Here is a 17947-nt window from a genome sequence, read left to right as displayed (position 1 = left end):
ATCAGTGTTTTAAAATGGAGGGTATTTTAGGATTGTCCATGGTAGATAATTTCAAGAAATATTGAATAAAACTTTAAACACTGGTCACAGATATGTGTACTCACTGATACAGCAACAGGCAGAAACTGAGAAAAACACAGACAGACGCACACATCCACATGAACACATGCAGACATCCGACCTCGCAGTTTAAGGGGAGCCATCACTCTCGCTCACAATCACTCACCTGAGACTGGTTCAAGGAGAGTGATTTGTAGCTCCCCTTAGCATGTGAATTTATATGGTATCAATGTGGTAAAATCTTTAATGGCTCCCCATAATCTGTTGGAGGAGCAATTAACTGAATTGTTTTCACACACACACACACACACAGAGACACACTCTCACTTGCATGCACGCACACACGCACAAGCACATACATAAACACAAACACACTCACATACATACACAGATTAGGATCGATCCCCGCCGGTGGGCCCATTGGGCCATTTCTCGTTCTAGCTTCTGCACCACAACTTGTATATAAAAGACTGGCATGTGCTATCCTGTCTGTAGGATGGTGCATATAAAAAATCCCTTGCTACTAATGAAAAATGTAGCAGGTTTCCTCTCAATGACTATATGTCAATATTACCAAATAGCTGATGATTAATAAATCAATGTGTTGTAGTGGTGTCTTTAAACAAAACATACAAACTGATATTGTACAATATGGTAGATTTTTAAATGGCTCCCCACAAACTTATATTGTACAATATGGTAGATTTTTAAATGGCTCCCCACAAACTTATATTGTACAATATGGTAGATTTTTAAATGGCTCCCCACAATCTTATATTATACAATATGGTCGATTTTTAAATGGCTCCCCACAAACTTATATTGTACAATATGGTCGATTTTTAAATGGCTCCCCACAAACTTATATTGTACAATATGGTCGATTTTTAAATGGCTCCCCACAAACTGATATTGTACAATATGGTAGATTTTTAAATGGCTCCCCACAAACTGATATTGTACAATATGGTAGATTTTTAAATGGCTCCCCATAATCTAAGTTTGAGGTGCAGTTAACGTAATTTGTTTCACAGTGAGATCTTCACATACACACATGTACACACACAACACACGCACATACATACAAACTGACACATACACACATGTACACACACAACACACGCACATACATACAAAATGACACAGACACACATTTCAAGAACACATAGACACAGACAGACAGACAGACGGGATGTTAAACATGCAGACAGGCATTAAGAAAGAAAAAGAAAGAAATGTTATATTTAACGATGCGCTCAACACATTTTATTTACGGTTATATGGCATCGGACATATAGTTAAGGACCACACAGATATGAGAGAGGAAACCCGCTGTCGCCACTTAATAGGCTACTCTTTTTCGATTAGCAGCAAGGGATCTTTTATATGCACCATCCCATAGACAGGATAGCACATACCACAGCCTTTGATGTATCAGTCGTGGTGCACTGGCTGGAGCGAGAAATAGCCCAGTGGGTCCACTGACGGGGATCGATCCCAAACCGACCGCACATCAAGCGAGCGCTTTACCACTAGGCTACATCTCGCCCCCACAGGCATTAGAGTGATAATTGTGTTTTATTTTTCAGAGCCATTGGACTACCTCCACAGTCTGATTGGCCGGATGTCTCGTTACCATGGACATCATTTAAGAAAGTGCCACCGAAACCTTTGGAGAAATACGTTCCTGAAATAGATCACAAAGCTAAAGATCTATTGGAGGTAGGTGATAATTACAGCAGGGCTCGAAATTGACAACAGCATGCACCATCCCATAGACAGGATGGCACGTACCACGGCCTTTTTTTTGTAAAAGTCATGGTGCACTGGCTGGAGTGAGAAATAGCCCAATGGGCCCACCAGCGGGGATCGATCCCATACTGACTGTGCATCAAGCGAGCACTTTACCACTGGGCTACGTCTTGCCTTCCTGACCTATTTTAAAGTTATTTAAAAAAGTTTATATAACTTTCTACATTCAAACATGGGCAGGGACGGGACGTAGCCCAGTGGTAGAGCGTTCGCTTGATGTATGGTTGGTCTGGGATCAATCCCCGTCGGTTATTTCTCATTTCAGCCAGTGCACCACGACTGGTATATCAAAGGCCATGGTATGTGCTATCCTGCCTGTGGGATTCTCTGAGACTGAAAATTACCAAATGTTTGACATCAATTAGCCGATGATTAATAAATCAGTGTGCTCTAGTGGTGTCATTAAACAAAACAAACGTCTTCTTCCATTTTGTTTTCCTTTCTTTACACATTTAAAAAAAATTCATAATTCACAGATACCCTGTTAAAATCAGTTTATCCCATTCCAGGAAAAAAGGAACAGGTGGTCTACATGACCAAAAAAAAAAGTTTTTTTTCTAAACTTATGAATAACAATTTCAAATAACCCGGAGTTGTTAAAAAACAGTATTTGCATAACATTGAATATTACAGGTCTTTGAAAATTGTTTCGTTTGTGCGTTGCTCACGTAAATTTAATTTTGTGTAACGTATTTTTTGTTCGCGCAAAATTTGGAGCACCATTTACATGTATATAATGGGTCACGCAACAAGGAATTGGGTTACCTGGATTTATTTCTGCGTAACCGATAAATGGGTCACTCATATTCTCAATTCTCAGAGACCTGGCCCCGTGCTTATAAAAGTTAAAGTCTAGACTTTAATAAAGTCTGGGCTTTATTAAAGTCTACTCTTTAAGTTTTATAATCACGGGCCCTGATATTAGATCTTGATAAAGCGTGAAAGGTAGTGATTCTGTAAAATTTTATTTTTTGAATTTTTATTTCAGCGACTTCTAACTTTCAACCATCATCGTCGAATCACTGCCAGTGAAGTGCTAAATCATGCCTATTTTAAAGAGGATTTGGACAGTATTCGAACCTCCAGTTCCCTCTCGACGTCGGAGAGTGATTCTTTCGATACGGGGAGCCGGTCTGACACACCCGTCAGCAAGTAAAAATTATGGCCTCCATTTCTTTTTTTCACAGTCTTTGGATGAACGGGGACGTGACACAAGTAGACGTAAATGGTTTCTCTGTGTTTCAGTTCAGAGAGTGATTTCTTCGATACGGGAAGCTGATCTGACACACGACCGTCGGCAAGTAAAAACGATGGCCTCCATTCCTTTTTAACAGTTTTTGAATGAACGGGGGCAGAAAACAAGCAGAAGTCAATGTTTTCTCGGTGTTTCAGTTCAGAATTTCAGTTCTCAAAGTTGATGTTAGCATTCAGTGTTCATAACAATTTATTTTTGTGCTGTCATATTTCTACTAGTATTAATTAGTTCCTTTACACAGCTTTCAGGGGTCTAGCTTGGGATTTCCAGGTGGTACGCAGACTTTTTCGACGATAGAATAAAACGCTATTGGCATAGAGCATACACGCATTTACATCATATATTTTAATAAAAAATCAAAAATGTGTAATCTCAAGTGGTATGTAGCTGCGTACCTGTGTATATAGAAGATAGGCCCCTGGCTTGTGTATAAAAGTGCTGTGAGAAAATGTATGTAGCTGCGTACCTGCGTATATAGAAGCTAGGCCCCTGGCTTTTGTATAAAAGTGCTGTGAGAAAATGTATGTAGCTGTGTACCTGCGTATATAGAAGCTAGGCCCCTGGCTTTTGTATAAAAGTGCTGTGAGAAAATGTATGTAGCTGCGTACCTGCGTATATAGAAGCTAGGCCCCTGGCTTTTGTATAAAAGTGCTGTGAGAAAATGTATGTAGCTGCGTACCTGTGTATATAGAAGCTAGGCCCCTGGCTTTTGTATAAAAGTGCTGTGAGAAAATGTATTTTATCCGAAGCAAACTCCATTTAAAAGATTATATATTCTCAAATGCTGTTTGCTTCCATGTTTTAAAAAATGGATATTCAGATACATTTTCTGTACAGTTACTTTATCGCTGTTAGGGATGCAGAAACTGCCTTCTGAAAATTGCGAGAACGATAATTACGTTCGCACATCTCTCACGTACGTCTTATTTTGCATAACCCATTTTTCGTTTGTGTATTAAATTTAGTATGTCATTTACATGGTTATGACAGGTTATGTAAAAATAAAATAAATGACTATTATTATCCACATAGTTCAAGATATTCAGGGAAATATAATCAGTATGACATAATGATTTCACATACACCATGAATGACGTAATTTTGTGAAGCGAAGTCATAACTTCATGTAGCTTCCTCAGTGTAAATGCTTATAAAAAAAATGATGTCATTTCGGAAAATGTTGTTGTTTTGTCGTCTCTTTTAGTTACATTTCAAACGTTTTAACATGGTCCTTAGCGTGTTATTCATAAAAATTATATTTTGAATAATGTGGATAATAAAGAAATTATTACACATGCGTGTGAATCGTACTGATTTTACGAAACTTGTGTCAGGATTCATGTATTACCGTTGCTCTCGCTTGCGTAATAAAACAATCCTGACACTCGTTTCGTAAAATCAGTACGACACGCAAGCTCGTATAATAATCTCTATTTATGATTTATGTCAAATTTCAATACTTAGAGGTCGGAGTTCATTACACAGTTTTTAAATAGACGTGCTGCGCAAAAAAAGTATTTTATCCAAAGCAGACTTCTTTTAAAGATTGTAGTGATAGAAGGTTTTGATCAAACCTCAGATGTGACAGAAGTTTAGATTTACAGATTTTGTATTTTAAGCAAAATAAATTTATGACATTCCTGTGAAATAAATTTTCTTTGACTATTTCAACCATGATTCTTAAAGAGTAGCATTTAAGTTACATCAATATGATATCATCATGTTTATAAATGGTAGATGAATTCTCCTAATGTGCACTTGCAGTAGACTTAAAGAGAAGCATTTAAGTTGCATCAATCTGATATCATCATGTTTATGAATGACAGATGAACCCTCCGAATTTGCAAATGCAGTAGACTTGAAATAACCATGCACTGTAGACTAGAACAAAACGAAAACCTTTGTATTATGAGAATTCATATTTTATCTCATACATGTGTATGTTTTTGATAAGCGTGCTACATAAAATACCAGATTTTTAAACTGTTTGTATATAATTGTATTGTAATCTCTGCACTGCCTTCTTGGGCCAGAGTTGTCCCATTTTCCCCGTGATTTTCGAAAAGAAATTATGATGGGGAAAATGAACACAAAAGCTTTTGTATGTTATTTTTAAAGCAATTGTTTGTAAATATTATTAGTGCCTGAAGTCAAGTTTTGTTTTAAGAAATTGTGTGGCCTTGAAAAATATTGATAGGCCTGCCTTGAGAATATTGATAGGCCTGCCTTTGCAAAATATTGATAGGCCTACCTTGACAAAATATTGATAGGACTTGAGAAATATTGATACTTGTAGTTACAGGCAGCAATAGATGAATTGTTATAAAACAAACGTGTAATCTAGGAGAAGAACGGCTTGGTTATAAATATTTTTAAAATGTTTTGATGAATTTTTAACATTTGTCATATTTTATTTTTGCTACACTTGAAATTAAAGATACTGCACTTTTTAAAATCATGTTTGATTTGTGGCCAGTATACATAGATTTGTGAATGTTCTATTTTTAAAATAAATTGTTGTCTGTTTTGTTAAACACAGCATTCCATTTATTTGGTCACAATGTTTTGTAAAGTAAAAAATTGCAGAATAAGTCAAATCTATGCCACCGATTACTTGCAGCTCTAAAGAAAGGTTAGCTTCTCTCATACTCTAGATTATGTCATAATAACTATTGTTAGATTGTCCGGGTCTCAAAATACAGGGATGTGAGAGCTATGCGGAAATGTGCTTTTCCATTTCATCTAAAAAAACAAACAAACATGATGTTCAATACTGTTCACCACACACGGTTCATTTGCATGTTTTCACGGTTTAAAGTTTATGATGTGTGCCTTATATTATAAGTTATAACCAGTTTAGATTTGTTAGCACTGAATGCAATTTTTGGCAGTTCCAGGGGTTGCAAATAACACTTTTCCTTCAGGGGCCCTTGAGCGGCCCCTGGACCCCGCCCACAGTAATCTTTTTTGTTCCAGTCCCTCCACATCCCTGAAAATAGGAAGTAAAATATAGCCTCCTGTTTTTTGGGGTTTTTTTAAAACCTGCAAGCCAAATAATATAGCCTGCTAAGAGAAAAATATGGCCTGCAGGAAATAGAGGCAGCACTGGGTGAGGGGAGGGTTAGGGTTTTAGACAGGGTAAAACAGGTATGGAGCCATACCCAAAAATATTTGCAGATATGTTTTTTTTAAGTTAACCTTTTGACAAAATTAATTACTCTTGTCAGTAAAGTATGATTTTCTTAACCCTAACCCTAAACGTAACCCATTTTCTTTCTGGGGAATCTCTCCTCCCCCCCCCCCCCCCCCCCCATACCAGCTATTGACTATAACAGATTTTGTGTCTTGAAAAATTACTTGAACATTTGGTGGGTTTTTTTTTTTTTAGCAGATGGATTTTTATTTCACCAGCAACGGTAGTTTAAAAAAAAAATAGACTGCTTTTTACAGCCTGCTATTTTGAGCCATTGACACATAATAGCTGTAGTTAAAAATATGCTGGGGTGTGGTTAATTATTTCCTTATCAATCTTTTTTAATATTTAGAAAAAAGATGGAAGAAAAGGGAAATAATTATGGCTGTGAAAAGGAAGAAATGGAAATTGGTTGATTTGGTATTAATTGTTTAAGACTCCAGCAAATAATTATGGGCCAAATTTTTGAAGCCTGTTTTTTCTTAAACGCGGGTGTTTAAGCATTGTAAATGTATGTAGTTACACGCGTATGAGACATAAACAGACTGTATATTCGGTCGTAAATTTTTATGATTGTCCAACATCTTACAATATATCTAATGTAAAACATTTACTCGTAGAAGTATATACTTTTGATACTGAGATTTTGGGATGACTTAAACCAGTTTAGAATTATTTACTAGAAAGAACACACTGCCATTTTTTAACATCGAATGTATAGACCCAAGCTCTTCAAAATACATCATTGCAGTTGATCCGCTTTGTGGTAAAAAAAAAAATCATTTATGTACATGTTCGCTAGTTTACAATTTCATCATTCATCAAAACCAGTGGAGCATGAAAATCATCTACAAGTATTATGATCTTTATATTATGATCTTTATTTCTCCCATCCCTAGCCATGCAAGACAGGCGTATTCCATGACATCGGCCCATGCGGAATAAATCAGTCTTGCATGACCACATGACTTCTGTTGTTTGAGCTGATATTAACATTGGGTGACGTCATGTAAAGGGCAAAATAACGCAAGAAATGCTTTTTATATTTCATAAAAACAAGGAAAACTGCTGCCATAATGAAATTATACTATCATTTTCGGTTTATACTTTCAGTATAAACCATTTTTGGGTACAATCTTTTCAATGGTTATGATTATTTTATTGTAAGCTAAAAAATGTAGGTTTTTCATGTTTTCCCAAAATGCTTGTTTTTCATCTACTGGATGGGAGAAAAATAATCCTCTATTATGTATCCATGTGGGATAGGGCTATTCTACCCTCGGGTACATAATATGATGTCCCCGACAACAAATTATATACCCTCGGGTGGAATAGCCCTGTCCCACATGGACACATATGAAGGATTCTTTTAATGTGGACTAGTTTCATGTAAGTTACCCCAGTATTTTCAAACATGCACTATTCTGATTGTCATTTTTTCATGCATGCAAATATTAATAAATAAATAGAAGTTTACAGTGACATACATGTATGTGTTTCATCCACAAAGTAGGTGAACTGCTATGGTTTAGGTTGAAGACCTTGAATACGCTTGTAACAATGACAAGTTGATTGTTAACTACATTTTCATTGGCCAGTAACATGAAGTCGGCCATCATTAATCAATTATGCATGTCTAGCAGCATGAATATTCATAAGAAATATTAAAATGTTGATCTCTTGTACACACCATGCATTTTCAGCAAAAAAACGAGAAAACCTATATTAAAAACACCAGTATTTTATTAATGAAATGTTATTGATTTACACAACATTTGTAAACTGCCACTTAGTATTCACTATTTCATTAATAAATATTTGTATTATTTTTCTAAACTTGTATATAATTCCTAAAATTGTCCATATATTTTGTATCACTGCCTTCAATATGGCTCCAACCGTATATGCATCTAGATGTACAGCATTAACCATCATATCCACTTGACCAATGTGCCGATGCACTACTGCCTTGTAGCAAATTTTATATCAGAACAAAAGCAATGGGAGAAAAAATTATAAACCTATATAGTCTGTGTACGTGTATTATAGTGTATACACCAGTAAACATTGGCATGTATGTGTAGCCATTTGTTTTTTGTCAGACTGGTTTTTCTGTTAGCTAAGCTAAAGTAAAGAGCAACGTAAGACCAGTCTATTATATGCAGCCTTTTTTTTTTTGTCAGACTGGTTTTTCTGTTAGCTAAGCTTAAAGTAAACAGCAACATAAGACCAGTCTATTATATGCAGCCATTTGTTTTTGTCAGACTAGTTTTTCTGTTAACTATGCTAAAGTAAATGGCAACGTGTGGTTGTGGGTAATTTTTGGCATGCTTCCATCAGAGAAGTTCAAGCGTGCCTGTCGTGGGCACAACCTCTTGACTTCGCCAGAGAGTTCTTTCCATTGAACTGGCCTCGGTGGCGTCGTGGTAGGCCATCGGTCTACAGGCTGGTAGGTACTGGGTTCGGATCCCAGTCGAGGCATGGGATTTTTAATCCAGATACCGACTCCAAACCCTGAGTGAGTGCTCCGCAAGGCTCAATGGGTAGGTGTAAACCACTTGCACCGACCAGTGATCCATAACTGGTTCAACAAAGGCCATGGTTTGTGCTATCCTGCCTGTGGGAAGCGCAAATAAAAGATCCCTTGCTGCTAATCGGAAGAGTAGCCCATGTAGTGCCGACAGTGGGTTTTCTCTTAGAATCTGTGTGGTCCTTAACCATATGTCTGACGCCATATAACCGTAAATAAAATGTGTTGAGTATGTCGTTAAATAAAACATTTCTTTCTTTCTTTCTTTCCATTGAAACATGAGACCAGTACATTTATATGTAGCTATATGTTTTTGTCAGACTGGTTTTTCCATTAACTAAGCTAAATTAAATAGCAACGTTTGAAGACCAATCCATTATATGTAGCATCCTTTTGTTTTTGTCAAACCGGTTTTTCCATTAACTATGCTAAAGTAAATAATAAACATTAGACCGGTTTTCTTTCTGTAGCTATTTAATCTGTTGTGAAAAGTCAAAACTACTTTAACCTTTGGGTGACTTTTAATTTTAAGACAATTTTACTTGGATGTTTGCTATAGACACATACATTTATGACAAGCAACAGTGTTTTTTAATGTCACACATTTATTCCTAATGCGATGTAAATTATGATAAGATAGCACAAACTTTCAATGTTGTGTTATACCTGTGTTTAATATACTTATGTGGGAAAAATGGGGTTTTTTAATCAGAAAGACAAAACATAGCATTTTAATCATGCTACATATTTCTACTTGAACCAGGGTTTCTGCCAGAGGGTAAAACGGGTATGGTGCCATACCCTTTTCTTTTTTTTAAGCTAATTTTTTGACAAAATTAATTACTCTTTATCATTACTGTATGATTTTCTTAACCCTAACCCTAAACTTAACCAGACCTGTCAACCTTTAGTCAAGAGAAAGCAGGAGGTGTGTGTTGAAAAGGCAGGAGATTTGGTCAAAAAGCAGGAGATTTTTTAAATTCACACAATTTAACCCAAAATCGCAAGATTAAAAAAAAACATTATTACAATAAGTTATATGAATACTTTATAATGTCATATATACTTCTTAACTTTAGATCTTGGCATTAAAAAAAAAAATTAAAAAATATTATTATTATTATTTTTTTTTAAGTTTAAATATTATTATGATTTAATACATATTTAAAAAAAAAAAAAAAAATTATCCAAAAATGTTAAGAACATGAACAAGAAATAAAAAATTTAATTAGTACATTTACGGTATTACACTTACAGCCTTACAGGTTGCGTTACATTATCATTTGTGGTTAGTGTACCAAAGACAAATTTATATAAATCTTATAAATTAATATTCAGTTTTTACCATAATGAGGAACGGTGGCGTGGTACTGATTTAAAATCATTATAATGATGCAATAAACATTGTATTTTCATTAATCATAAGTAAAACCGCATTACGGACATCGTGTGAAATATACCGGAATTATACCCATTTCCGTGAGTAACTTTATGTCATTGTCAAACAACATTTTTTAATTGTACAAAAATAATTTCTTGAAGTGTACCCTTATAACCAACATTTTACCGCACAAACATACAAAATTAACTGACACAAGTATGTTTATACAGCTAATTGGTCTTTTCGTTGTCTTGCGGTGACATGTGATTTTAACATGCATCGTGTGTATCGCTGTCAAGTCGGGAGTCTGGCAGTTCAGATTTGTCATAGTTGCATTATGTAATCCAGTGGGAAGACATTTTACAATTCAGAGGTGTTATTAAAAGTAAAGTTTGTTTTATTTAACGACGCCACTAGAGCACATTGATTTTTAATCTTATCATCGGCTATTGGAACTAAATTGGATAGTTTTTTTTTTTTTATATGGCAACACTGAATGCCAATACACAGCCTGTTTAATTAGCGGCAACACGCTTCGTAGCCATTACGATGACAACAAACATTATAATAACACATCATTTTATAAACTCCATGTGCTTTTTTAACAATATAAATAGGCTATCCCACAATTCTCACTTCGGCAAAGGTTAAACAGTCGGGACAATTCGGCCTGTTACATTCTCGGAAACCGAAAGTAGTCGACATTTTCCGAATGAGAAAAAAAGGCAGAGTTACTTCCCTTCTGTTATTTTGACAAAAGAGGATCGATTTTATTTTTATGCTTACAAAAATGTCATTTAACAGGAGAAACTGTCTCCCGCACAGGTGAAAGGAGATTTGATCAAATACCGGGAGACTCCCGCGGAATCCGGGAGGGTTGACAGGTCTGAACTTAACCCATTTTTTTCTTTTGGGGAGGTCTCTCTCCCCCCCCCCCCCCCATTGACTGTGATTGCATTCAATTCAATAGCGCCATACTCAAAAATTTCTTTCTGGCAGAAACACTGACTTCATAATTCGGACTTAATGGTGACACCAATAGCAGTTGCCATAGCTACTATATAAACTGCTACAGGTCAGTCTTTACCGATGGCAGTTGTTTGTCGCTGGGTTAAAAGTATTGCCATCAACTGAAGTGATATTTGGTTTTTAATTTTGTATTTATTTGTTGCAGAAGTTACTGGTTTAACGTTGCTATGGGCAGGATCAAAATTGCCGATGGTGAGCATGTTGCCTATGGCAACAGCCTAAAACTTCAAAATTGCCATACACGACCAATTCTTACGACTGAGGCCTACTATGGTAACTGTTGTAATGAAGCCTTAAAAATCAGTGTGTATCTGGGAACGTATCCCAAAAATTAAGTAGGCTCCCCCCCCCCCCCCCCTCTTTATTTTAACTCGGGGCGAGGCGTAGCCCAGTGGTAAAAGAGGTCACTTGATATGCGGTCGGTCTGGGATCAATCCCTGTCGGTAGGCCCATTGGGTTATTTCACGCTTCATCCAGTGCACCACGACTGGTATATCAGTCTGTGGGATGGTGCATATAAAAGATCCCTTGCTATTAATGGAAAAATGTAGTGGGTTTCCTCTCTAAGACTATATGTCGAAATTACCAAATGGTTGACATCCAATAGCCGATGTTTAAAAAAAAAACAATGTGCTCTAGTGGTGTCGTTAAAGAAAACAAAATTTTAACTCTTTTTCTCTTGCATGTTAAAAAAAAGTAAATACACACAAATGAACTTAGTTTGACACCCAGTAGCCGTTAAATTGTTCATGCTAGGGTGTTAAATTGTTTTTGCTAGGGTGTCGTTGAACATTCATTCATTCATTCATTAATGTTTGCTCCCAGAAACACTTTTTTTTTTATATATATGCCTCAGGGCTTGCTGTGGGTCAGCAGAAACATTTTGTGTATATGCCTCGGGGCTTGCTGTGGGTCAGCAGAAACATTTTGTTTATATGCCTCGGGGCTAGCTGTGGGTCAGCAGAAACATTTTGTTTATATGCCTTTTGTTGTGGGTCATGCCTCGGGGCTAGCTGCCTCAGTGGGTTTATATGCCTCAGCAGAAACATTTTGTTTATATGCCTCAGGGCTTGCTGTGGGTCAGCTGTTTATATGCCTCAGGGCTTGCTGTGGGTCAGCAGAAACATTTTGTTTATATGCCTCAGGGCTAGCTGTGGGTCAGCAGAAACATTTTGTTTATATGCCTCAGGGCTTGCTGTGGGTCAGCAGAAACATTTTGTTTATATGCCTCAGGGCTTGCTGTGGGTCAACAGAAACATTTTGCCCAATTATCTACTAAACTTGAACTATTTCAGAAGCAGTTATTTTCTAACAAAATATCAATTATTACATGAAATTAATTTGCCAAATTAAAATAAAATTCGCCAATTTGTTTTTGAAATTCGCAAATGACGAATTTTGCGAGTGTCAGAGCTAGCCGTGATATGCCTACTGTTAATTATAATTATGTTAAACCCGGAATAACCAGTAGTTGAAAATATATACAGTTGTTGTTAAACAAATATTCCATTCATCCAATTGGTTTTCCTTTAAATGTTTTCTGTTTAGCATTTGGGATCAGTTATCTATATACATTATCATTATGTTTTATTACATGTATCACAATCACCATTTTTGAATTCAACAATGTGCTGGGGGGCATTTAACATTCCTTTCTTTTAAAAAAACTAATTGTGTTTGAACTGTAAATTGTTGTGAACCCCCATGAAAAATCAACCATAATTATTTTTATACTATAAACAATGCAAATCGTGTTGTGTTTTTATCAACATTTATGTTTTAATTTGGTTTGATGTGATGTGTTTAAGTGGAGTTCTTAGTTAATCAAGATTTTCAATCAAAATATTTTTATGAGATTTTTAGTTTGTTCCCACCGTAAGTCTGGACTGTTCTAGAAATAATTATATGTGTGTTTAGGATCATTAGAGTTAGGGTTCGAACTAAACGACTGTACTGACAACAATTCAGGGCTTCTAGAATTTTTACAAAATCCACTAGCCATGGGATCATTTAAAAATTTACTAGCCATGATTAAAAATTCACTTGCCCTACTTTCTTTACTACAATTTTACTAATATAAATAATCAGATATGTTACCTAGAGGGAGATAGCAATTAAAAACACTAAGGTTGGGGTTTGGGTGCAGAATATTCATATGTACAAAATGTAGCATTTGACAACTTTGTGTTTTTTTCACTAGCCGTCGGGCATGGAAATAGTAGTTATTTACTAGCCCAACATTGAATATCACTAGCCATGGGAGTGGGGCTACCATAATCTAGAAGTCCTGAACAATTGCCATAGTGACAATAAGAATTGACATAGTTCCAGGGTTTTACCGATGGCATTTTTTTCCGGCAGGTAGATAAAGATTACAGCCATCAGTTGAAGGAATAATTGTATCTTTTTAAGTTGTTTGTTACAATAGTTACTGGTCTAAATTTGAAAATTATCAAATGATTGACATCCAATAGCCGATGATTAATATTATAAATCGTTGTTCTCTAGTGGTGTCGTTAAACAAAACTCTAGTTACTGGTCTAGATTTGGTGTAGGCAGTCTCAAAATTGCTAGTTTCATCTGACAGTTAAAGTTAGTTTTGGTTTCTTTAACGACACCACTAGAGCACATTGATTTATTAATCATCGGCTGTTGGATGTCGGACATTTGGTATTTTTTACATATATATAGTCTTAGAGAGGAAACCTGCTACATTTTTTCCATTAGTAGCAAGGGATTGTTTGTAGGCACCATCCCACAGACAGGACAGCACATACCATGACCTTCAATATACTAGTCATGATGCACTGGCTAGAGCAAGAATTAGTCTATTGAGCCCACCGACGGGAATTGATCCCTTGACATACAGTGTATCAGGAAAGCACTTTTTGACATAGGGCTTTTTAATCCAGTAGCCCATAGGTTATTGGACCTGTATTTTGTTGTAACCTGTACATGGCTTACCAGACACCGTGCTTATTTCGATGCCTGCGTTATATTTTTCTACATTTTCCTGAACACACGTCAGATTGATATGCCTGCAGGTGTCCAATCGTGCTCACGCCCATCAACATTTTTTAATCTGCTACTCGTAAACACCCTGAGATTGAAGTCAATAAAATTTAAAGGTGCAGACCCTAGTTTTAACTCGCCAAATGGACACTTAAGTTTAGTTAAATCTACAAACCTGTAATACATCTGGATAAAGTCACCACAGAGTGAAACAAGAGTCTTGATGTTGACACTGTGAAATACCCTTAAAACAGACTAGAACTCAGACTCCATAACCGTTATATCTCAGATGCACATGCGTTATTAAAAAAGATGAAAAATGCATTTTGTAATATTAAAAACACCAAGATGACCGGAAAAACTTTGGATGTTCGGAAATGGAAAATCTAAACAATAAAATCTTAGTAATGACTGATTTCAGTTATAATTTTAAAAAATGGCTCTGATAGTGAAAACTATGCTTTAGTGTTTAAAAATTAGAGTGTGTCACTTTAACACCAGAAAAATAAACACACAAATTTTACATCCAAGTAAGCACAACTGTAAACCTAGAAAGCACAGATCTTGTACATGTATGTTTTTTTGCACACCTGCACTAATTTATGTACATAAAATCATATTTTATTTATTAAGAGCTAAAACTGCCATGGATTTTAAAACAAAATGATGTAATGTGTGTTTATTTCATAATGAATAGAAGAAAAAGGTGTTATATCTTGTAAACCAATCTGAAATTGGATCTTACAGTTAGCAGGGCTCGAAATGGCCTGTGGCCAGGTCGCCAAATGCGACCAAAGTCCTGTTTGGGCGACTTAAATATTCAAAAAAATAATGGCAATAGTCGCCCAAATAATATTATGTGGCGATCTTCATTAGAGATATAACATATGAGTCACTATTAATATTTGTATTATGCATTAAAATAATGCTCGTGGTTCTCTTACCATAATTTGTCAACATCCATTATTAATTTTTTGGCCACCATATTTTTGTGTGAATTTCGAGCCCTGGTTAGCTATGCTTGGTTTAACTGAGGGGAGCCAGAGTACAGTCATGTCAGGTGACCTTTCAGTTGACCAATCAAAACGTGGCTTACAGGAATCTGCCAACAGGGCAATGTGTTTTGAATGGTTAGCTCGAGTAATAAATTATGCCAGAAAGATAGGCATAAAGTTTGTTAGCATAGTGCATTGTAAGATTGGATTTCAGTAAAACTCACTTAGTACTAATAACTATAAATGTGTGGTAAATTGTTAATATTTTTGTATCTAGTGTAGTGCTTGATTCGGGCATACTTTAAAAGTAGTCTCAATTGTAGTTACATTTTTACATATTTTAATATTTTAGTTATTTTGCATATATACATTGTACATATATGTACAGAATTTGTTTTCAGCTATAATTTAACAACAGAATTTCTCATAATCTAGTTACTATTATTTAATTAAGAATATCTGTTCTATTCAAAGACTACAATTATAAATGGCTGTAATTTCATTTTCAGTTGGAATTATAAAAATTAGAATGTAAAAAAAATTCTGAATTCTGAAAAATAGTTACATCAAAATTCAAACTGTTACAACATGCTTGTTTTTTGTAGGGGTTTTTTGGTCTGGCTTTTTTTTCTTTTTTTTGCAATGGGAGGGGGAAGGATTTTGTTTGTGATACATTGTTAGCTGTGTCAATAACAGACAAATTATTTGAGTAATAGTAATAGCATTCTTTCTGATGCTATATGTATTTTGTAACCATGACAACAGATTCATAGTCACCTTTTATATGGAAAATTGTGGCCACTGGCCACATTGAGCAGGTTTTGTTATACAAGAGTTAAAATATATAGTAAACTGTAAAATGCTTGGTCATGAAGGCAGGTTTGACTACTGGTACATTAAAAATAAAATATAAAAATGTACTCATTTGTAGTAATATTGCTATTTGTTGGTTACATATATAATGTACATTATGTTTTAAGTGTTTGAAATAGTCTCGAATGCTGCTTACTGTACATGGGTAAAAAAGTAACAGAGGCAAAAAACAGGTTGCATTATGAAATTTAAAAAAATAGATTGAAGTATACATGTATATGTTTACTTTATAGGCGTGACCGGCCTCGGTGGCGTCATGGCAGGCCATCGGTCTACAGGCTGGTAGGTACAGGGTTCGGATCCCAGTCGAGGCATGGGATTTTTAATCCAGATACCGACTCCAAACCCTGAGTGAGTGCTCCGCAAGGCTCAATGGGTAGGCGTAAACCACTTGCACCGACCAGTGATCCATAACTGGTGCAACAAAGGCCATGGTTTGTGCTATCTTGCCTGTGGGAAGCGCAAATAAAAGATCCCTTGCTGCCTATCGGAAGAGTAGCCCATGTAGTGGCAACAGCGGGTTTCGTCTCAAAACCTGTGTGGTCCTGAACCATATGTCTGACGCCATATAACCGTAAATAAAATGTGTTGAGTGCGTCGTTAAATAAAACACTTCTTTCTTTCTTTCTTATAGGCGTGAAACTGACCGAATTGGCAACTATCGTACTACCAGCTAATTTTGGATTTTTATATTTATAGAAATGCATCCAAGCATGAAAACATTTCATTATGAAATTTTTATATCTTTTATCAAACTGTTTTTGTACATGCAACAGAAAAATAAGTGTCAGAGATTCAAAATATACTCATTTGCCCCTGGATCAAATATTTTAGTGCATGCATATGACATACATTTTCCATTACAGTTTTTTTAAAATGGATTAACCTATATTTTATGCATGCAGCAGAATAGAAAAAGTTGTAAAAACAGTGTACTGTTCAAGAGTTATTCTTAAATAAAAACAAGTTTTAATGTCATTCAATACACCATTTGATAGCATTTTCCATTACAATTTTTAAAAAGAGATTACCCCATGTTTTATATATATACATGCAGCAGAATACAAAAAATTGTAAAAGAATTTGTATTTTCTAAAGAGTTATTCTTAATTAATGTCACTCAACACTATTTGATACAGCATTTAAATGTTTTTATACATATTTTAGGTTTATCCTTTTTATTCTTCAAATTTTGTGTTTAAAGGTTTACCGAACTTCATTTAGTAGTATATTGGTAGGTATTTAAAAAAAAAAAATGTCAAAAATCAAGAACGTCTTTTTAAAAATGACCAAAAAGCCTCAGAAAATAATAATTGCCTTGAAACCAGCAGTGTTGGAACATTTTTTGTCCGATGACCACTTATGTGTTCATATTAAAAATGTGGTTCCAGTGTATTTGTGTTCATATTTTGCATGCTAAATGAAAATTATGCCATTCATGTTTTAGTTAAATAGGTGAACAGCTGAATTTTTTAGTCTTGTAATGCCCACACCTGTCTGTATGTCATAGGGACCATTTTATGTTGATCTCCGATTTTTATTAAAAGCAAAAAGAAATTATTAATTTTAATTAAATAAATTTTTAAAGTAATACATGTTTTGTTATTGATTTGTGTGTGTGAATGGTGTTGCGTGTATGGGTGGAAACAGAATTTCTTTTACGAAGTGGGTGCATCATAAAAAAAAAAAGAAGATACAAATACATAGATATAAGTAGCGCACCCCCCCCCCCTCCTACACACACTTACTTGAATTATTATGACTACTTACATGTACTTGAAGATGAAAATGTACGTTGTTTTGTCCT

At 35.3% G+C, this 17947-nt stretch overlaps 1 protein-coding gene across 3 annotated transcripts in view; it reads left to right on the top strand.

Annotated features, from left to right (window-relative positions):
- Positions 1-7161, top strand: part of LOC121384945 (cyclin-dependent kinase 6-like) — a 33277-nt gene extending 26116 nt beyond the window's left edge. For all 3 annotated transcript variants that reach the window (XM_041515432.1, XM_041515431.1, XM_041515434.1), the window contains exons 6-7: positions 1650-1782; positions 2861-7161. In XM_041515432.1, the coding sequence (XP_041371366.1) occupies positions 1650-1782; positions 2861-3028 (301 nt within the window). In that variant the 3' untranslated portion in view covers positions 3029-7161. The remainder of the gene's footprint in view (positions 1-1649; positions 1783-2860) is intronic.
- The last annotated feature ends 10786 nt before the right edge of the window (positions 7162-17947 follow it).

The sequence above is a fragment of the Gigantopelta aegis genome, chromosome 11, assembly GCF_016097555.1.
Source record: "Gigantopelta aegis isolate Gae_Host chromosome 11, Gae_host_genome, whole genome shotgun sequence".
Taxonomy (NCBI): domain Eukaryota; kingdom Metazoa; phylum Mollusca; class Gastropoda; order Neomphalida; family Peltospiridae; genus Gigantopelta; species Gigantopelta aegis.
Note: the sequence above shows the minus strand (reverse complement) of the source record. Positions and strands in the feature narration are given on the sequence as shown.